General features: G+C 41.0%; 1 protein-coding gene across 5 annotated transcripts in view; it reads right to left on the bottom strand.

Annotated features, from left to right (window-relative positions):
• The window catches only part of LOC310959360 (nucleosome-remodeling factor subunit BPTF-like), a 49,904-nt gene extending 29,119 nt beyond the window's left edge, over positions 1-20,785 (bottom strand). For 4 of the 5 annotated variants that reach the window (XM_083930671.1, XM_083930672.1, XM_083930673.1 and 1 more), the window contains exons 1-15: positions 19,981-20,785; positions 16,461-17,283; positions 13,036-13,087; positions 12,624-12,792; positions 9,496-9,729; positions 8,637-8,846; positions 7,528-7,695; positions 6,843-7,015; positions 5,969-6,145; positions 5,506-5,687; positions 5,119-5,250; positions 3,669-3,798; positions 3,287-3,422; positions 2,562-2,864; positions 281-2,342 (exon numbers count right to left, since the gene is read on the bottom strand). In XM_083930671.1, coding sequence (XP_083786797.1) covers positions 281-2,342; positions 2,562-2,864; positions 3,287-3,422; positions 3,669-3,798; positions 5,119-5,250; positions 5,506-5,687; positions 5,969-6,145; positions 6,843-7,015; positions 7,528-7,695; positions 8,637-8,846; positions 9,496-9,729; positions 12,624-12,792; positions 13,036-13,087; positions 16,461-17,283; positions 19,981-20,569 — 5,540 coding nt within the window. In that variant the 5' untranslated portion in view covers positions 20,570-20,785. The remainder of the gene's footprint in view (positions 1-280; positions 2,343-2,561; positions 2,865-3,286; positions 3,423-3,668; positions 3,799-5,118; positions 5,251-5,505; positions 5,688-5,968; positions 6,146-6,842; positions 7,016-7,527; positions 7,696-8,636; positions 8,847-9,495; positions 9,730-12,623; positions 12,793-13,035; positions 13,088-16,460; positions 17,284-19,980) is intronic. The other variant, XM_083930674.1, reaches the window with a different exon arrangement.
• Positions 20,786-23,004: the final 2,219 nt, after the last annotated feature.

Genomic DNA, 23,004 nt, shown 5'->3' with positions numbered 1-23,004 from the left:
AATTGCTCAATTATGAAACCTGCCCTAGTGGCCACTCAGAGAACTGCACTTTTTGGCACTTCCATATTGGATCAACCAAGAAGTCTGGTGGCTAAAAAACGTTTAGCTGCTGCCCCATCTAAAGCAGTACATTGCTTAGCTTCCATGCAATGTGGGCGTTGAGACCATCATCTACTGTAGGTAACACACTGACTATGGAGTACCTCATACAACCCCACTTCAAAAAAATCAAAACAATCCTTTTGTGTGTGAGAGAAAAATAAACAGAGAGTGATATTACCTCCAGGTGATGCCAAACGTGGGCCTGGGTGAAGGGTATGGCCAGATATCCGGCGCTGGTTTGGAGTTGTAGCTAAATATGGACACCTCGCGGAATCCGCCTCGCCTCGCCAGCACCTTCAAGTCGTCATGTGGCAGTACAAAAATACTCTTGCGGCTGCTCTTGGTGACAAACTTGCGGTAAGAAGGAAGGGCGGTGTCTGAGCGCATCTTCTTGGTGCGGGAGAACTTTAGCAGGCGGACACGACCCTTTGTTGATGACAAGTCCTCTAGGCTCAAAGCAACAGATGACACTGACGTTTTACCACTGGTGTCAGTTGTTGACTTACTGATAGAGGCCGAGAGTGACGTCTTCTGTTCTTGTGTCACTATTTCATTCTGGCTGTCCTCTGACTGACCATCATGCCCGGGGGAACAGATTTTGGTCACAGTTGTTTTGGTCATAGTGGTAAGAGTAGATACTGCACTGTTTTCTGTTGTTGATGCCGCAGGCTTTGTCGCCACTCCCGATGCATTTGATGGAACTTTGGCTATCCTCATCGCCGTGGAAACCACTGTTGTGGTGGTTGTGGAGGTTGTGGTTACCTGGGTTATGACGGTCTTGAGGGGTTCTGTCGTCCCGCTGTTACTATTCTCCTCCGCAAAGTCGTCGCTCAGGCTGGACTCTTCCGCTGAAGGTATAGGAGACGGTGGCATTCTGATGATCTTGATTACAGGACCGCCTTTGGTCTCCGCAGACTGAAATGGTGATGTGCTGCTGTGCTGTAGAGTGCTCTGAGTATTCGCTCCAAGTGAATTTATGTTGTTCTCCAGCCTCGTAATCTTCAGTGGAGGTTTGTAGTCCTCGTCTGATATCACTGTCTTGCTGTCTACCTCTACCTTTGGAGGTAGGCTTGGTTCCTTGCCCAGAAACTCTGTACAATTATTTACAGGGGTGAAATCTCCGTTCACTAACGGCTTTTGCGGTGTGCTGTCCTTCAACAAAACCAGCCTTTGTTCATCAACTTTACCAAAGCTGTTCACCTTGCCCTGTGAACTGTTCGTCAGACCACCATTATTTGAGCCCATCAGAGAGTTACTCAACATGCTTTCACTCCCACATCCAACATTACCGTTTACCTGAGGGATAGGAGAAACTGGCTTGAGAGTGCCATTACCTCCGGTTTTACCTTCTCCAATGCCTTGTATTTTTTCCTGCTTCTCCTCGGGCTCCATGCCGTTTTCCTCTTTACCCGAATGCACTGAGCTTAAAGTGTCTGGGTTTTGTTGAATACCTTTAGAAGGAGATGTGTTTTGACTGCTTATTTGGTCAAGAACACTGAAAGATGTCCTTAGAGAGTCCAATTTCAAGTTGGGTACCGCAGTCCCTGTATTTTCAATAAGTGCTGCCTTTGTAACATTTGATGGTACACTGACTATTTGTCGCTCTAAAGAGCTATGAATTCCCCCTACTGTTGTTTCCTCCTGCCCTGAATCTGTTTTAGTTTCTTTTGGCCCCATAGTCCTTTCCACTAAGTCTGCCTCTAATACCTGGGGCATGGAGGTGCTTTGGTTTTCTGTACCTGTACCGAAACTGTCTTTGGGTGCGGAGTCCAGGACAGGAGACGTGACAATCTCATTGGGAGTTTTAGAGAGTTCGGCCTGATTTTCCCCTTCAACCTCTTGACCTCCAACTTTTCCTGGTCCTGGAGTTTGTGCTGCAGAAGATTTCTCCTCCAGTTTCACAGCTTTGCCATGTGCAGGCTGCGTCTGAGCCAGAGTAAGGGGCTTTAGTGGTGAGCGCGGCCTGACTGGAGTGCTCAGACCGGGGTTTGAAGTGGATGTAGCTGGTGCAGGATTCTGAACGTTGGCGGACAACTGCGGTCTCTGCCTCTCTTCAATAACGTGCTGCTTCACCCGTCGCTCCAGCAGGGTGTCCAGCTTGGAGAACTTGACCTTCTTCTTGTAGGCGATACGGGTGAGGAAGCCCTTGCTGACATCCACTACATCGTAGTTAAAGGGTCTAGTTGGGTCCTCTGTAGGCTCCTCCTTTATGGACACCTTTTCATCCAGAATACTGGACCCTGGAGAGAAAAGTAATTCAGACTTTAATCTGCATTAATATAAAACTGGGACAATTCATCTTACAATCTGTCAATTAAGTTGAGAAAGCTTGGGAAGGATACAATTTTAAAGTAATGGTTGTAGTTAATAAGATGTTTAAGTTTAAAATGAAGCACAACTCATATGCCACCTGCAGTTTAATACAATGCTATTGGACACTAAGTGGCACTCTGTCATACTTTGCTCTTCATCTGATTGTGAGTCTGTGGGGTCCAGCTCCATCTTGGCAGGTATTTCATTTGCTGACAATTCCTCAGACTTTTCCTTTTCATCCACCCCTTCTTTCTTTTCCTCTTCCACCCTCTCATTGGTCTCCAAATCTTCAACAGACATAAGATGATCTGTTGCGGGCTTGGAAAGGCTAGAGGAGTCTTCATCTTTTGCCTCACTGCTTAAGACAGCAGCTCCCTGAGCTTCTGGTACAGCAACGTTGGGACGTCGACTCAAGTCCAACAGGGTACATTTCTTGCCATGTTTAGCATCTTTAGAAAACACAATGAGAGTGAGAGTTTATTTTTCAAAGTTGGTTTGAAAACACACATCTAGAGCTACTGATATTTGCTTTTAACCAGGATTTATGGTACATAAACCATTAACTATTAAGAAAATAAACTTGAGAAGGATTGCCGTGTGGTCTCCAGATTCCAGAACATCAAGAACTTGTTTTTGAGCTGACTCTGATCTATTTTGAATAATTAGTAAAGGTAAATCAAACAAGAACAGTATGAATAAACAAGCATCTAAAGTATAACCCAAAGACATCCACAGACACATAAAAAAGGGTTAACACACAATGATATCGTTACGATGACTGAACGAGAGACTAATTCACTCTCAAAGAGAGTGGAAGAGACTTTAAATGAAGAAAACCACATTTTAGGCCCCAAAGTATCTCATTCCAGACCTTCTAGTTCTTTGCGGTAGTTGGCGTTGGTATTGCCGGGAAGCCTAGGGACAAACCGCTGCACATAAGTCTTACTGATCCAACTCCAGCCCCCATAGCCTGTAACGCGATACTCCTCTCCTTTCTGCTTCCACACCTTTGAATAAGACAAGAAAGTAGAAGAGGAATGAGGAAAAGAGGGATAAAGACACAAAAAGGGATGAAAGGTTGGGAGAGAAAGAAAAACAGTTGTGAGAGGAGAGAGCAGAGGTATAAAGAGAGATTAAAAGTTTAGAGGTTATTCACACACTGATTACTAATTGCTGAGGGAAATGAGAAATGAGCCAGCTTTGGAATAAAATGAATTGAAAAGCCAAAATGTGGCAGTATGTGTGCAACCTACCTGGTGTTTTATTGGAAAGGTGTACTTGACCCAGGTGGCCTGTTGCATCGTCTCCTCATCCTCCAGCTTCTTCTCCCTCTTCTTCACTTTCTCCTTCTCCTCACGCTCCATAGACGTCATGCGATTTAACCTGAAAACATTTTTAAATTGTCATATAGTATAGCCTGCTGTATTTGAATCGAAGACTAGTAAGTCAGAAGTAAAACTTTTCAAATTCTTTCTTCATAGACAACATTCATGCGTTTAAATGCACATCAGTAACCCGAAAATGACCAAACCCCTGATTAGGGAATAATCAGGTTATTGAAGTTCCCCTCCTATACATGCGCAGGGGTTGAATTGAAAGAGTAACTCGGCCTCCGGTACAGTAGGTGGTGCTCCGTGAATATACAGCTGTACTGACTACAGCTTTATTTCCAGTTCAACTTTGTCAAAATCACAAACGGCTGACTTCTGGACAGAATTATGACCGAAACCGGTCTTCTTGGTAGTAATGTAACTTGCAGTTGCGAAGTCCTGCCTCGGTTTAAAGGTAACGGGTTTTTTGGAGTTTTTGGCGCCGTTGCTTCCTGGTTCATTCTATTTCTGGGTCAAAAGCCATCGCGGCGGAGTGGGGAGCATGTGCAGTCAAGAATCCCGATGAAAACCCGAGAACGGTGTTTACATGCAGGAATAATTGGGGAACTGAAGGAGTTATCTGGGTCTGTTAACCAGGGTATGAAACCCCCGATTTTATCCGGGGTATGGTGTTTACATGGTGTTTAAGAAACTGGGGTATGCCCTTAACCTGATTATAAATGGTTTTTTTTTTTGGGGATTGTGATTTGTTGCTTGCTGATCTATCAGTTCAGGACAACTATGCATATGTTTTCAACCCTGCAGCTCATACGAATGATGATTTTCCTTTTTTATTATGTGCAAGTAAACAACTGGAAAACTTTGATGTATGATTAAAGCCCTGACTCAAGAACAAGATGCTAGTTGCTCTTGGAAGAGAAATTGAACAAAAAACACACACACTTGTCCCACAAGTTGCTGAAAAGCTCTCTCTCTCAGTTCACTCACATACAGACGCTCATTCTAATCCTCACCTTGTGAAGTCTTGGACAATCTCTTCTTTAAAGGGGCGCTTGGGTGTTGAAGCAGTAGTAGAGGCAAAGGTGGGTGGCACTTGTAGTGAACTTGCAGTCTAAATATTATGCCTCACAGCTAGGGTGGGTCTTTTGATCTGATCTGGTTATGATCTAAACTGACCACACACACCCTGTATACATGCATTAAATGCTTAGTATTTGAATGTGTTGCAACTGAATTTGTGGATTAAACCTAACTGTTATTATGTTTGTGAAATCATATGACCGTGACAGATTTATCAATATGCATAGTATACATTATATACACAAAATATAATCACACACACACACACACTGTATATATACTGTGTGTGTACCTGGTATGGCCCAGTGAGTCTTTCCAAACAGGCAGCATCGCCACAGGTTTGATGGCACACTCCAGGATGGCCAGAGCCAGTGCAAACTCTCTGGCCTTACTGCACATCTGAACTGCTTTGATCCAATTGGTCCTACAAAACAAGCAGAATTTTTTTTAATAACATTTTTAAACTTGACTTCTCTCTTCACTTTCAGGCTACATTCGTTTAAAGTTTTCTGTCTGGTCATGGTGTGCTTTTCCCTGTGGAAGAAGTGCATTTATCTGAGCTTTTCCTTCATATCTACACATATCACTGACACCAACATGAATGACAACCTACTGAACAGCTATACAAGTATCAGAATTGTAATACATAACTTCATTATCACAGTGCCTGACTCTGTACCTGTGTGAGGCCCAGTTAGGGTGCATGAACGGTGCTGGCACGTTGTTCTCCAGCTGGATGATGGTGATTCTTAGTGTGGAGATTGTGAGTAGCTTAGAGCCATGAATGGACCCATTCCATTTAAACTCTCCCGCTGGTGTCATGCAGAACTTGTGAGAGAGATGCCGTCTTTTGTCGTGGTCCTGATGAAGAGACAAATAAAGTAGGATTTAATCAGGAAGTAAGTTAGCCGTCAACTTCCTATCATCGTTTATTAGTACCCCATTCAATATCTGTTTACAATTTTGTTTAACACTTTATAATCACCAATCAATGTGACTTGGATGTCTTTGTCATAATGGCAGAAACCTTTGCAGACACCCAGAAGGGGCCAGAATCCACCCTTCCCCTGCAGCTCTTATCTAGTGGTTGAGTATTTGTGAACATTCAAATGGCGAGAACAACAGGTTGTCATGCTACTTGCCTCTCTGTGCTGGTGCTTGTTGAGGGCCACAGTGTTGGAACTGTACTGGTTATGATAGACGCGGTATTTTCCCTCCTGGCCAAGCTTGAAGAACTGGCTGAGCGTCCCCTTCATCACCACTTCCTTGCCTCGCGTGCTGACGCGGGTGACATCGCCTTGTGCATTTACTACCAGTACCTGAAGAGGTAGCGGGGAAAAAAATATGAGTCATTCAGATTTATTAAAGACCAAATTAAAAAGATAACTTTATTCCAATCTATAATGTATCGTAATGGACAAAACTTGTTGTCATCAGCTGCTCTGAATAAAATAAGCATCCTCATTATAGACACTGACATTGTATTATTAAAATGAGCTGTGGTTTACTTGCTCTTATTCATCGGCTTCAGTGCCCTAACACTAAATTATGTTTTTCTGCAACAAGTTAGTTAGGGACAATGTTAAATAGCCCAAAGATTATTAGGCAGGGTCCATAGACGCAGGTCACTGAACATTTCTACCAGCCATTCAATTTTTTTTTCTGCCACTTCTGAAATCTATGTAGAATGTTTTAGGATTGTAAACATTGAGTCAGTGTAACCAGGATCTAAAAATACGGAATATATCATGTAACCTTAGTCCCTGGCTATTTTGAACTTAGGAAAGTTGCAGGTGACCTGATTTCTTTTTTACCCAACACAGCCAATATTTACACAAGGCAGGCACTAATTTGATTCCATGATGTCAGGTAAATATCCAATTCTTCCCTAAAGCCATTAACCTCATCTTCATAAACTCCTACGGGTGCTCTGTGCACCCCTGTGTTAGACAATGCAGACAATTTTCATTTGTTGTCTGAAAGAGCAAAAGCATCATCATCCATAGGTCTTCTCACCTCTTTGCCCTCCTTGAAGCCCTTGTTGGCTTCGTGAACAGCAGCAGCCACCTGCTGGTTCTTCATCTGGCTAAGCTTGCTTTCTGGATTCCTCAGCCGGGTTACCATGCGAGTGGCTGCAGACTTCTTATTGCCGAGACCTGACTCGCCGTTGGTCGAGTCTTTACCGTCCCCTGGAAACCCAACGCCAGGTTTAGTCAAAAACAGCAGAAGCCAAGTCTTATTTAGCTGTATCTCTACTTAAAGTACGGCTGTATGATGTGCAATGATCACTGAAAAATCTTTCCTATTGTGGTAACATAAATAACAGTCGTAATATGCTTAGGCTGCTTTCTCATACAGAGAAAGCCATGTAAAATATGCCGGTTGTAATAATAATAATTTTAATTATATAGCACTTTTTAAAACACACAGTTAGAAAGTGATTCAAATATATGAATTGGTATGTTTAAGTCTAGATGACTAGCATGACATAGAGGATAGGTAATTCTCTAGTATAATTTTTGTCTTGCAAGGTTAGTTTTATAGTATCTTTATTTAATCAGGAAGTATCACTGAGATCAAGATCTCCTTTGCTAAACAGAACTGACTTGCTACAGCTTTCAACAGTATAATTGAAACTGTCGTAGAGGATAGCTATGATATTACAACAAGACGTAATTATGAAGGTATTGTTTTGTCAGACCTGTGTCATCAAAGCTGGCCAGGGATGACTGGGAGGACTTGTCAGCCAGGTCTGGAGGTTCAGGAACTCTGGGAGGGCTGTTACTGATCTCTTCGCTGGTCTGGGAGGGTTGGCTCAGGCTTGGGAAACCATCTCCGCTGACGGGGACAGAATCCGATGATGGGTTTTCTGTTGCAAAGACAGGAAATCACAAAGAAGATAGTTACAGAAACAAGACTAGCTTTTCTTCAGATAAACGTGACTAGCTTGTCTAGATTGTGTTGTTCTTGCTGTCATCAGCCATCATCTGAGACATCTTTCAAAGATATCAACAACAAACAATAAATAGGAGGTTCTGCATAAGTAGCTCATTAATGAAGACAGAAAAGTTCTTGTTATAGTTCTAAAAAAGTTAAGGCTGTGGCTCCCTCTGCTGATTAATCATGCGCAATGCAAGCACCAAATAACCAGGTAAATGGAGGGTCACTTGAAAGCAATGGGCAACCAGTCAAGACAAGGCTCCAAGGCTTGTACATACATGAGTAAACTGACCACAACAATGAATGGTGAGGCCCTGTAAATATTAAGGATAATTTTGATCCTCAAAGACACAGCCTAAACAGAGAGAATCTTAAGCAGAGGTTCTGATTAAAAGCAAGCAGCAGAAGAAGAGCTTTTTATAGGAATTATTGCTTCAGGCCGTGTAAATGCTGTCCCCAAATGTCTGATGCTCGGTTCTAGTCACGCTGAGTGCAGTGACAATGTCCTCTGATTGCAAATCAATTGATGCAATCAGCTTCTCAGCTCTTTAGAGAAAAGGCGAGAATGAGGAATTAAGAGATCAAACGCAAAATGGCTGAAAGTATTTCAAGGCTGAAACAAGGTTTCAAGAAATAAAAATTGGGTAACTGAACACAAAAGCCAGCAGATGTGATGAGAGCCACATGCAAAAGAGGCAGGCTGCGAAATGTTGGAAAAAAGGAGGATCGCCAAAGCACTGGGGGTATATGGTGAAACAACAGGTCACTGGTATGAGATTCATCACACAATCCTGTGGAGTTGCAGGCTGTGGCAGTAAAGCAGTTCCAGAAAAAAAAGAGCTTAGGTCACCCATAAATCTCCTTGTATACCTTTGGTGTTGTTAGAGACCTCCATATGGGAACATCCCTCTTTCAGAGACTCTACGGTGGAGACGGGGGGCTTTGGAGCCTCAGAGACCAGGCTTTTGCTCACGGTGCTGTGGGTGGTTTGTGCTGGGGCAGTGGATGCTGGAAGTATAGATCCGTCTGAGAAGCTAGTGCCACAACTGCCTTCTTGGCCAGTGGGTGGAGCTTCAACAACTACAGATGAACAGCAGCAATGATGTAAATAAGGTGGATTTTTATCTTACAATACCATACATAAGTGTTACATAGTTGGGGGCTGACAAATAGGGTCAAATCATGAAAAAAAAATTCATGAAATCACCCAGCAAAAGCTACATATATATTACCTTGAAAAATGTATCTTAACTTCTGGGTTATTTACAAAAATCTTTTAAAGAAGAATGCAATCAGGCATTTATGGGAACACATTTATATTCATGAATTTCTCAAGGCCAAGACGGTCAAGGAGACGTTAGCATTTCGTTCAGCTGCACATACAATAAATGTCTTATTATTCTCTATAAGGGTCTGATTATTGCACTGGATAACAAAAATCCAGCAAGACAAAGATGTAAAACAAATATGTGCTTGGAGAGAGCCAAACTTGTCGCTTCAGTCTTGAAAAAAGCACAGCATTTCTAATGGTCAAAGAGCCAAATAACAACAGAACTGATTTTTAAATCAATAACTTATTACACCATCGTGATGATTCTCAAAAATAAAACAGAGTGGCGGCCCAGAGAAGAGGCTTTTCAGGTTATGCTGCTATTATTATCATTACTTTGGGCAACATATTTGATTGTGTTTTTTAGAAAACCTTGTGAAATACAGAAAACTTAATTACCTCCACAATCCTTTTTCTCTTCCGTGGCCTCTTCTTTTGTCTCCTCCCCCTCTGTCAGATCTTTTCCCTCCTGTTGCCCCTCATCCCTCAACTTGGCCTTTTCATCTTCCTTCTCCACATCCACCTCCATGTTCTCCTTCTCCAGCCGCGCTTTCTGGGCCTCCTCGGCAGCCCGTGTCTTCACTTCCTCCAGCTCCTCCTCCTTCTTCGCCCGCAACCGCTCCAGGATCTCATCTGAATAAAAGAAGAAGATGTTTACAAAGGACAACACTTTTAAGTCCAAAGAAGTTAAGGGCTGTGTCAAGATAAGAAATAGCTTGATTATGATAAAATATCACTGAGGGATGTGAACAACAACATGACAACTGGTACGGCGTTTATAAAACTTAGTAAACTCAACCAGGATCAAATAGTTATGATTGGATAGTTGTAAAAAAAAAAAATAATCACAAAATACACATTTAAAAACAGAATAGTGTTAGTGTGTTTTTGGTCGCCAAATTATGATGAAATTTACATTTAAACCCCAAACTAGGAGAAAACCAGGGTCAGGAGTCTTGATGCATCAAAATATTTGCTATCTATACATATTACATTTCTATATATACATATACAGTGCATTTGATCCAGGATTAAATATATAAATATATATATATATTCATTTTACAGCTTAATTTATTTCCATTATCTTTTTATTAATACAATAGTGGTATAATGGAAAAGACGTGTCAACTGATGCGTCTACATGCTTGCTTGAAGCTAGAGGGGTGTCAGTTGGATTGTATCCATCTGCGGTTGCTCCCACTGAGGCATCCTTTAAATTTCTTATCATTGACTTTTCTACATCAAGACATAATCTTTCAAGAGAGAATCATGATGCATCTGAATTTATTCCCAAACCAATACAGGTTTAACATAAGCCGAGCAATACAAAGCCTCCTTCTGCACTGTGCAGGACAGCGAACCCAGAAAAAATTACAATAAAAACACATTTTTTTGTATAATAGATTATCACAGAAATTACAGTCATGAAAATGCTCAGGGAAAGAGGGAACTGACTCTGATCTGCATTTTAATCACTGAAGCAGACAATATTGAGTGTGCCTTTGTGGTACGACAGCTTTGACAGAAGACTCTGTGGTCAAGTTGTTTTTGTTTACTGCGTCTTGGTGTGAGTGCATGTATACGTTATTGCTGGATGTCATTATCTGTCAGTGTTCAGTCTGCTGCAACCAAATAGGAAATCTTACATTGAGTAGAACAAACGGTACAGTTTTCAAATAACAAGTCTTTTCTTTAATTGAGAGACAGAACCGGAAGCAGCACCTTATGTTTTTAAATTTCCCTTACGTCACGCACGGCTGACATATAGTCTCCTTACTGGATCTCAGCATATATCTTCACTTTCACACTTTTTACACTAAATATCTGACTATTTAAAATGATTAAATATGATTGATAAAGAGAGGTAAAAAGTAAAAGAAATTGAATTTAAAAGTTTTTATCTGCTTTTCCTCTTTGACACTTCATTTCACATACTATCATTTTTAAAGTTTCAGGATTTTAATGCAGTCTTCGATTTGATGTGAAAACAGCAGCCAGATATACGATCAGGCCCCAATCGATGAGGCCAGAGAGTGCACTTCAGGGGCCGCATTACAGAAACTTGCTAACTCGCAAATCTTATTTTATCGGTTTGGTATCTATGGTAACAAGGGTTAGGCTCATATTTAGGAAAAAAAGTCATTACAGAACAGCCGACCCTAAAGTCAGTGTTGTTATTTTAACTCCAGATGGGATATGTGTATTACAGTAATGAGAAAGACAGGAAGTTTGTTAAAAGGCTTTAGGGGGATCCCAGCGATGTATTACGTTTCTATAATACATTACTGTTAAGTCGGTAGAGGCTACCCCAGGGCATGATCCTGGGAGTAGCGGAGGAGCTACAGCCTTTTTTGAGGCCGACATGCCGTCATGGGACTCTCTCTGTTATCTTACAGCTAACAAATGCGCTTGGATTTTTTGCATATGGCGACTTTCAGAGTGAAGTAACCGTTATAGGTAAACTTCCAAAAAATATCCCCTTTAAACTTTCTACCAAACCCAACAAAGTTTCTAATTCATCCGCTTTAGAATTTTGAGCATATCTTTGTTGTTTTTCCATCCATTATTATTCATGAAAGGCTAGCGCTAGTTATCTATTATGATAGCTGTCAGTTGCGAAGTGATGTGACCTGTCCACACGTTTCATCTGTTGCTAGGTAACAAACATAAAAGTTGAATGTCAATGCTATATCGCCTATTTAGGATATGTTAACCTGAGATAAGATAAATTAAGTTAGTATATGTCTCCGTAATACCTAATTGAAAAAAATGACATCTTATACTTACTCCTATCTTGACTTACACTTGCACTCCTGACCAGTTAATCACCTGTGTATCTTCAGTATTAAGTGTGCTACGTGCACACCATGGCACTTTTGAGCTAGCTGGTCCTGTGCATGAAGTAAAAAACTGGATCACAGGGATGAAAACTGCTGAAAAAGTCAGACAAAAGCTGTGTTCATTCTTTCTATTTATATGCCTGTATCGTATCTGTGCACAGCCACCATACAGTTTCCACTCAAGTGTTTGCATCAAATGTTGGACACCAAATACAGAGCAACACCATTTAAAGTGTAGCGCTATGATCTAATGCCTAATTGTTTTGACTGTCCCCTGCACAGCAGACCGGATGCTTGCAGGTCTGGTGCATCATTTATACAACGCAGCAGGAAGAAAACATACACATGGGTTTGCTGGAGTCCCCTACAGACAGAAAGGAATGGATGAGGGGCTGAACGGAAGCTCAAGTGCTGGATACTGGCCAAACTGGAACCAGAGTAAGATTACATAATAGCCGGGTTGATTCCTATGGCCCAGCCATCTATGACTGGGTGGCATTCATGAGTATTTGAGGGAGAGCAGGAAGAGGAGTAGGAAGACAGAGACAGAAAGAGAAAAAAATGACCTTAAAGAGATCCTTTTTTCCACTGATTCCATGATAAAGCTCAGCGAAAGACACCATCTTAGTTTCTCTGAATTTTTTCATTCATTTTTACTGTGAGTATGTATGAAGAAGTTGTTACCATTGGCAGCAGTGAGGAAACACTTGTTGCTGCCACGGGCCTTGTTGGTTAGGTCCTCAGTGATGTCCATGTGTGTGTGCACCTCATCCCTTATCTCTTCAAGAGCTGCATACAGGTCGGCCTCCCAGAACTCCTTATCAAAACAATCTATGAGCTCGGCTAGCTGGACCTGGGAGAAAAAGAGAGTTCAATGATTGCAATCCAAGACTGGCTAAATGTTATGACAGCTGTACTGCCAAAAAACAGGAAAGGTTTGGATGTATTTTGTTAATTAAAATAAAGGGCAGGATTGTGACATAAAACATAGTACGTAAGAAATTAAGCAGAGCCTTTTCAAAACCAAATAATTCAATTGTATTGTCTGAAGAGCATCATACACCCCCAGTAAGAGAAAATTATGAGTCGCATTTACCTTGGTGCTGTAGTACCAGATGGCTTTGTCCTCCAGCTCACCATCCTCCTCACTGTAGGAAAGTAGGAACAAAATGAAAAAAAAGACAATGATAATACTGGAAGATATATGCACAAATGCTTGCTTTCTGTAAGCTGTTGTATGGCTTTATATACTTTTGTGTGTCATCCCAAACACATAAAAAACGGGTAATGCTTATTTCCATCGCTCTGTAATAAGACAATAATGTTATACTCATGTCATAGACGATGAAGTCCATTGAAGGATCTGGCACATTTGACAATTGTCTATCACTGTCTCTTTATGCGTTCATCACTTTGCCAGACATACTTGTCATTTTTGAGGCAGATTATACATTTGTTAAAGATCTACAGTATACGTGTACAAGTACAAGGCTGATTTGAGTCTCACGGGTCTTTCGGCAACAGTCTCCCAAAAGCAATTGATCTTAGAGGTTAAGGGTGTTTTCTAAGAACATTTCTACTTAATAATAGTTTCCCCAAACACCACTTCAGAGCCAGTGCCCATGGCTATTAGGAGCATCTTAGAAATGTTGGCTGTCCATGGTGCTGAAGAGAAGTGTCTGATTGATTTTATTTGTAGTATTTAACTTTCAGTACAAAGTGTTAGATATTAACGGTAGGCTTCATTAAATGATAGCATTTATCATACTTTTGTTACAATTTGCTTATATATATATATATATGTAAAAATATATCCTGACGGTATGACACGATCATGTCATGTGGTGACTATAAAACTCGACTGACGATAAAAAATACAAAATCATTGTCAGAACCAACTTTATTATTTATCCTCAACGGTCAAAACACTGAGAATTTCATTAATCTGTGAAAAGCTCAGCTCTCCTTGAATGTACCATTCCCCAAATGTGTACCTGTATGTGCAGGGGGCAAATTGCATGTTATTAGAAGGGAGCCTATGCTTCTGCATGGCCCAACAAAATAAGAAATATTGACAAGGACATTTTTAGAGTTTGAGTCATAGACTGTATAATGAAAGGATAACGCTATGGCGACATCACTCATAGGTTCGTGAACCTCTGAAAAGAAACCTACCCGGACGCTGCCATCTTTAATTTTTTTCAAAAGTGGACAGGAAAAGGAGGAGCTCGGGGGAGACGAGGGGTGCATCGATTGGATCCTGAGTTGGACCCCACGAGGGGTCCATGTGCACGCCCACTACTATTGAGAACCTGACTGTATCTGAACCGCTGTTGCTAACAACATTAGCTTGGATAATTGGAGGTAAGCTGAACAGTTAACCCAACCTACATTACTGAAGTAGTACTACGTTTGGTAAACGTGAAAAATAACCTCGTATTGTTATTGTAGCTGAAGTTACACTAAGCTGTCACTGTCGTTACTTGATGGCATTATATTACATCATATAATATTACCTACGGTTTGATCACGACATGCTGTTCGTTTAAGACTCAGGATATTAGCAGATGGAAATGAGCTGGACCGGTTAAACTGAAAACAAAGTGCCAACGCCGAAGAACAACATGATGGCTGTAGGTTTCCACGTCTGCTCTAGGTTTGATAGACAAGCTCTCCATCTTTGAGACCTGTCAATCACAAGTAATCCACTCGCTAGAATACAGGCTCAAGGCACTTACACGTTGGTTTCCTTTTTCAGGCCTGGTCGCTCCGTCCATTAATTTATACAGTCTATGGTTTGAGTTAATGCAGCAGTAGCTTCAGAGTGGAATATGTGACAGCTCGTTGCTCAGCATGGTCCATGCTGAGGCACTGTGGAACCCGAGGCAGTGTAACAGTAGTGTCTATTCAGCACTCCACTGGAGGCGGAGACACACACACACACACACACACACACACACACCACCCACACACACACACGCCACACAACTTCTGTGCACATCATTATTGTCCATACAGCCAGGCACACAAACTTTCCTCTGTGCAGACTACTTATATGCACAAACACATCTCGCCTCCGAAAGGAGAGTGGAGATCAGTAACACAGCACCTGCTGGGGGCCAATTTGGAGAGCAGGACAGAGCAGAAAAAGAAGAGGAAAAAGCAGTGAAGTGCAGCGATGACAAGCCTTGGGTCACCTCCCCTTTTACACCTTATATTGTTTAGGGGATCCTTGCTCTTTTATGCTTTTTGTAGCAGGCCTTCTGCTGCTGCGGACCCAGCACAGACACCATCTAAGGCTACTCAATGCTAAGATCATTCGCTAACATGTGGGACCAATACTGCAGATGGTCAGCTTATGTTAAATCCTATGGACGGATGCTGTTATTTTTGGGTTTATTAAACAGCAGGTCCAACCACCATGCAGATCTGTACTCGTTTGTGTTTTGTCACTGGGAAGAAAAGTACAGCAGTGACAAAAGGCTGTCTTCTTCACACAGTCCTGCAATCACATTAGGATTTAATGCAGAGCATAAGGATGTGTTTACTGTGACTGTGCCAGGCTTTAGACCTGTAGTAGTGTATAACATGATCTCCCATTAAACAAATTTGGTGTATGCACGTTTGACTTTCTAAGTACGAGTCTTTGCTTTTCAAACGAAGAGTTAATTTGAATAGGTCGCTGCAGGTCACTCAGGACCCCTTTTGCCTCGGGTGAGCTCAGAATGGACACAGTATTGCTTTGAGCAACAGACTCTTTGGAAATTTAATTTTATGTAATTTTATAGTTGTGAACAATTCTGAGGTTAAACAATAATGTGTATGAACTATAGGTTCAAACGTGAGTCTTTGTGATGCTCAGGGATTAACCTGTGACGGTATCATCTTATGAATAAAGGGGGTCGAATATGGGTTAAACAGGTGCTCATTAAAAAAGCATGCATCTTAATCTGTAGATAAACTGCTGGGACGAAATAAAAAGTATGTTGCATCATAAAAAAATTACAATACAAAAATGTGTAAAGGGGAAATTGCAGGATTACTGGCTTGGTGTTGAGTTAATTGTACATGCAGATGGTTTGTGACATTCATGAACACTGTTTGACACCGGATTATGTTCCAACTTTGGAGACTCAGTTGTAGTACTGATTAAACAGCTTTAAAGCATGCTTGTTATTCTCACAGCCAAATGCTTCTTATGTTTGACAAGTTAAAATCATGGAAATTTGGGCAAATGTGCAAGTTGGTTTTATGCTGGTAGTGTAATGTAATCATTATGCCAGGATTTTGGCGAGGACCCTTAAAAAAACAGTCCATATTGGTTAAATAATCATCAAATTAACAAGTTTCACACAGTCAGTCCTCACCAACTGTTTCTGTAACGTCTGCATATTTTAGGAACGTTTACTAATAACTTTGTTTTGAATAAAAAAAATGTGTATTAACAATATTCAAGACAGTAACTATATTAAGTCACTAACACTTAACACTACTGTTAACAATGAAACATGGTGAACTCACATGACAATGCGGCGGTTAAGGAACCAGTATTTGCGGCGGTGTCGGTCATAGCCGACTGGCAGCTGACGAATAAATGGTTTGCTCCTCTGCGCTTCTGGGATGCAGTCCGCCACACCGGGTACCTTGTGTGCCACACAAACCTCACATTGCCACTCGTCCTCCGGCACTTCCTGCAAAGGCGGCTTCACACACTCCAGATGGTAAACGGCTGAACATGTCTCACAGCACAGCAAGTCACCAAGGCGATGGCATACTCTGCAGTGGTCATCGTAGGCAACCACGCCTTCCGACATAAGTTCCTCCCGGGCAATGTTGGTCGCCAGGAACTGGTCCACCAAAAACTGGAGAACTTTGATTTTGCTCTCCAACGGTTCAAATGGGTAATCCTCGGACTCCTGGAAAGGCAGAATGTGCCGGTACTCTGGGTCACTCTCACAGTAGGCCCGCACCACCTCCGGCCAGGTCATACCATCGACAAAATACAGCGTGGAATTGACAGAGTCCTTCACGTCAGTGGGACCAAATGTGGTGTTGGAAGTATCCTCCTCTCTAAGAATTGCTTTGAGCAGTGAGATGTGGGTCTCTGCCAGCAGCGTGCACTGCTCCTGGCTCACCACTGCTGCACAGAAATCCTCAAAACGGAACGGGGAGAGCCGCAGCACGGAGCCAAAGTTGCGGAGGACTTCATAGACAGCAGACACATTGAGGAGCTGTGAGGTAGGAACCTGGAGGTCCTCAGAGGTCTTGGGAAGCTCCAGGGAGGGAATGTCCTTTGCCTCAAGGATAGGAGACTGTGGTCGCAACGCTCGACTCTTTCTCGGACCTGCAAGGAGTGAAAGGAAAAGAGCCAGGAGTAAGAAAACAGGTGGCACATAAAAAGAAATCAAGATAAATTCTGTATGTAAGGATAAAAACACATGTTCAAACATGGTACCTTTATGATATCCAGTGCACCTGGCAAAAATGCACAAAGGACTGAGCTATTTTATTGTGTTTACCATTAGTTAATGCAACCTACAGCCTTGAACTTATTAGCATCGTTGATGCATCGTTGGACTGCACTCTACACTCGTACAGGAGGATGACCCTGGGTAGACTCAAATTTGCCTGCTGCCACAAGTACACCACTTTTTTTTTAAAGGACACAATAACAATATACCAATGGAATTTGGATGACAGCGGTCTATCAACTTCAAATCTATTTTTCGGAAAAAACACATATGTGTGCTAATATGAATGGTGTTTATTTTTTTACATTTATTTTACAGTCCAATTATAAAAAGGTAGACAGGCACATATTTACAATAAGCTGAATGATCCTGCTTGGGTTTAAAGTGGAAGGTGCTGCTTATGTACTGTACCTGCATATTTCCTCTGACGTCTGTGCACATTATCCTTAATATGTTCAATTTCTGAACACAGTAATGTCGAATAAGCCTGCATTTGTATTTAAATTGGTCAGTACAGGTCATTCAACCTGGCCTCATGACCCTGCTCCTGACCAGGGTTGAATGTGAGCCTGACACTGCTTGGGGTTGTTATGACAGGGTGAAGAAGCCTTAATCACTCTGGGATAAGTAAACAGTAGATTGGTGTGCTCTTCTAGCATTCTTTTATCTGAAGTGAGGGTTTTAAAAAGGAGTGTGGCTTGTTGTACAGATTGTAAAGTCCCCTGAGGAAAATCAAGGTAGTTGCGGTAACTTTTCATTTGCAGACCAAATCAACAAATACAATAAAATTACACCACTTCATCCACACTGTCCGCCATGTTGTATCTTAGTGTAAACACTACAGTAGCCTCTGATAAACTGTTGATTTCAGTAACTGTTTAGCAAATATATTTGTATTATTTATGGTATAATTCTGTTGTTTAGCATTTATATCTAAACACAGAAACAGTGATTAACCTACAGCGTTAGAAGTGGCTGCTTTACAAATGGTGCCAGCCAGAGATTAACCTGTGACAGCGGTCTGGTATGAGAGGGTCAAACAGGGGTTGACCGCTGCTGGTTCATTATTAGGCATCAAAAACAGAGATTGCGTGTAAAAGTGGTATGCATGTGGGTGTGCAATGGGTTGGCCAATAACGCTGATATGTGTGCCTGTACACCCATGGTAGTGTATGGTCTTACGAAAGACCCCTCACACTTGACTGCACAATGCTGCCATGTTCAAGTCTTTATGAAAAAGCAGCCAGGGTGGAGATTAGATGTTGGGAGGTATGCAAGTAATCCCTGAACCACAAAAACAGCATCTAAGCCTGATCAGAGTGCAGTGAAGTGTTGTACGGGGAACAAATCGAGATGTACAATTGACATTCAAATATGTCTTTCCAAAAAAACTACAAAGAAAAAATGTATCTGAACAAGAAATTACAAAGTCTGATGCCACAGGGGTAGAAAATGGCGAGCCTTTCTGTTCAGTGGATGAAATACACACAATTAAAAAAAACAACAACATTCACATTAAACAACCTTTTTTGTTTAAATCACACCTGTACAATGCGTTTCTTTTTTTAATGTTCCTTTGTATGTATTTGCTATTCATGTTGCCTATGTTTTTGTTTGTGCAAATTAATAAATCTAAAAAAATCTAAAGTATGGATCACCTTTACACGCTTTTTCTAATCCTAATGTAGAATAATTGGCACACTGCTTCTTCTGCATTGCTTTTGCATAACAGATGTGATGATGTCAATTCATTTTCTGCAGATCTAACTTTATTAACATGACTGTCCACACAAGTGGGTCCGTGGTGGCTCTAATTTGCTCACCTGATAAACACAGCGGTTACTATGGTAACGGGGCACCACGTAATATTGTAACGAGTTGACGTTTGCAACAAGTGAAAAAAAAGAGCGCCTCTCTTCAAAACAAAGGCCTGTCAAACTCATTTAGCAGCATTATGCAACAAAAATGTGTCCTCTGAAATCCAGCTGGAAAAGGGTCCAAAGGCCTAATGATTCTTTGTAAATAAATACAATTACAAACGTTATTTATTTGACGGGTAACAACTAATGTCAGCACTACAGCTTTAGTAGTACTAATCCGAGGTCAATGGGAAACAATGTTTAAAAACTAACTAACTAAACTGCACGTGTTGTGCACATAAGGAGAAATATTGTATTAATGACCAAAATAAAGTGATAAATACAGTCCATACACTTACGTCCAGTTTAACCGTGTGTTTGTGTGTATGTGTGTGTGTGTGTGTGAAAACGCTTTAAATGCTGCGTACGTTTAAAAAGTCCGGTTAAAATGAATAAACGCACGAATAAATTCTTCAATCCTAATAATTTAAACAAAAATGTGCCAACAAAAAGTCAAAACACGAGAGCCGGGTTGAAGCATGGGGAGCAGATCTGCAAAAGCAGAGCACACGGTAAACAAAGGCCTGAGTGCAAGCTCCATTTTGAACAATGCGGCTTGGTTTCTGTACTGAGCTATAAAAATAAAATAAAATGCACACTTTAAGTTATGCAAATGTGCTTAAGAGCGTGCACTTGCAAAAACAAACGTACCTGGGGTGCTACCGAGCGTGCTGTGGCTCTTGAAACTACTCTCGGTGCAGTAGCTGGCATCATCATCCTCTGCTAGTTCCTCCAGATAGTCAGAGTCGTTTCCCAAGGCCTCCTCTTCTTCAAGATCCGAGGGGTTGTCGTTCAAGAGTTCATCTTCGTCTGACCTGTAGCTTAAATTATCCTCCTCCTCGTCGCTGTTGTCGTCGTAGACCACCTTGGTTTGAGGCCGCCTCACTCCGCCTCTCCCGCCGCGGCTGCCTCTCGACCCCCTGCCTCTCCCTCTACCGCCTCTGCCCCGCGACACCACCGCCGCTGCCGCCGCCGCCGTGGCGGTGGTGGTTGAGGCTCCAACTTTCCTGCGGCCCCGGGACGAATTAAAGTTCTCTCGGCCGGATATTTCCGTGTCCACCTCCGCAGACACACTGCCGCAAACGCCGCCACTTCCTCCGCGTCCCCGGCCGCGTCCTCTGCCTCTCCCGCGTCCACGCATCCCTCTGCTCCTGCTGCCCCGAGAGCCGCGGACTGGCCCGGGTGAACCCTCCCGCATCACGGCTGCTTGTTTGGGCGGCCTTCCTCTTCTCCCCCTCATTGTGGGAGAGAGTCTCTGCTGTTCCGCTTCAATTTCGATGCTTGAGTAAGCCACCCACACCGGAGAAAAACGGGGGCAGGAAGGAACCAACGGATCTGGTGACGGTTCCCGATAAGTCTCCGCCAAGCCCCGGTCTCAATTTCAGGATGGAAAGCTCACACTGAATGGACGGTGGCCCGCTCTGGGTCGCCTGCAGACGCCATTTTTCTTCTCGGCTCTCCCTCCGTTGAAAACACAGGAGGCCCCGGAGCTGCGTCAAGCTGCGCAGTGATACCAGCGGGGATTCCGGAAGTGAAGCGCCTTCTCCTTCAAAATAAAAGCAAAGCAGTAGTAGTAATCATAATAATAATATATAATTTGCAACAATACTCTCATTATTTCTTATTTTTTATGTATTTATAAATTAGATTAAACTTAAGAGAAACACAAGTAAAGAGAGCAACCTAAATAAAGTACAAAGACATAGTGCACATTAAAGTGAAGAGAAAGCATTTATAAATTAGATGAAACTATACAAAAATATGCAAAGTGTTGTCAAATTGCAAAACTCCTACATCTGTATGAATATAGATATACGGTATTTCCTATTACTATATACTGTAATTTTATTCAATTTGATATTATTATATCAATTTAGGTATTTATTAGTATTAAGCGTTGCCTATAATTTGTTTATTTTTATTTTATTTGTATGTTATTGACGTCACTCGCTCATTTGTTTATAATGTATATAACTTGTATTGTCTTGAATATTATGCATGCCTTTTTGATAATTAAAAAACCTTTTTTATTATTTTTTTTTCTTTTTGCTGTCTTTTTACCTTGCTATCTGCTAATTAGTTTTTTCTTGTCCATTAGTTGTTTTAAATGATTTCGTTAAAAGCGTCCTATCATTTAATCAAGATCCAAGATGTTTTTTTTGTCATTTGCACAACAATTTCAGCAGCAGTTGTCAATGAAATTCTTCTCAGTCTCTTTCGACAATGCAATTAAAAAAAAAAGATTGTATAAGAGAAACACAAGGAAATAGAGCAACCTGAGCCCTAAATAAAGTGCAAAGACGTAGTGCACATTCAAATTTAAGTGAAGAGAAAGGTGTAACATATGAATATAAGTAAAATATATAATAAAGTTAAATACAAACAAATAGAATACTGAATATGAAATAATTACAATAAAATAAAAATATAATAATAACCTACAGCAAGTATCTCGCCATGTTGACGTGTATGTATGTATGGATTTATACGGGCTTGTTTATTAAACAGTTATTATTATTTATTATTATTATTATTATTATTACAGAATATAGCATGAGCATCAAAATAAATCAAAAGCATTTCCTGTTTTCAGCGCACACACACACACACACACACAAACACACACACACACACACACACTGTTGACCATTCTGTTTATTTATCACTTTGTGTTTAACTTTCACCTGCCCTATTTTTTTTTCCTGTTTTAGCTATTTTTAATCGTTACTTGTCATTTTTACTGTGTGCATATGCTTTTATTATAGTATTATATTTTGTTATTATTACATGTGTTATTGATGCTTTTGTTATTTGCACTATCCTCTTTTGTAAATTTTCCCACCCCGTTCAACGTTAAACATCTCTAAAAACATGGTTGACATCTTTTTTTTTTTTTTTGCTTCATGTTTAATGACTTTTCCTAGTTTCATGGGGACAACTGGGCAAACTTCAAATTGACATGATTATAGTTTTTCATTGTCCTGTACACATAATTGTCACATCAGTGTTCCTTCTTGTCAATTTGATAATTTTAATGATTTGATCATCATTATTATTATTATTATTATTATTATTATTATTATTATTATTATCTATTTAACAAATCAAATATTTAGAAATGTTTGAAATCGTTTGTGTTTCCTGAGTTCAAATTGAGCCTGTATGTAATACATGCTGGTGTCAATGATAATGGAAATGACTTTCATTCTAAATATTATAAATAACACAAAATAGTCCTTACAAATAATAAACTTACACAAACATAAATCCCTCGATCCAAGTTTAGGTCAATCAAAAAAGAATGTCTTCATATTTCCGAAGTCACGTTAAAGATATTCTGGATATATGTGTAGGGGTGCTGTGTTTATTTTAAAATGCTGTTTAAGTAGTCAACAAATACACAACGAGACTTCCTGACATAGAAACTTGAGTAACAACTTAGATTCTGATGATCATTTTCTGTGTGCTTGAATTCCTGGGGTCAAATTAACCCCAGGGATAAACGGTGTTAGTAAAGATGGTGTTAATTTGAGTTTTAACGAGCTCACTGTAGCCGATCGGAAGGTGTTGTGTTTTTATCTTGTAACTTTACATCAACGGGCCTGAGTGGATGCGAAGTCACGTGACTCTCTATTCTACAACAGACGCATTTGCCGTGGTAGTTCATAAAATGAG

Source organism: Echiichthys vipera (assembly GCF_963691815.1).
Source record: "Echiichthys vipera genome assembly, chromosome: 2".
Lineage (NCBI taxonomy): Eukaryota > Metazoa > Chordata > Actinopteri > Perciformes > Trachinidae > Echiichthys > Echiichthys vipera.
This window is presented reverse-complemented; position numbering and strand designations above follow the sequence as displayed.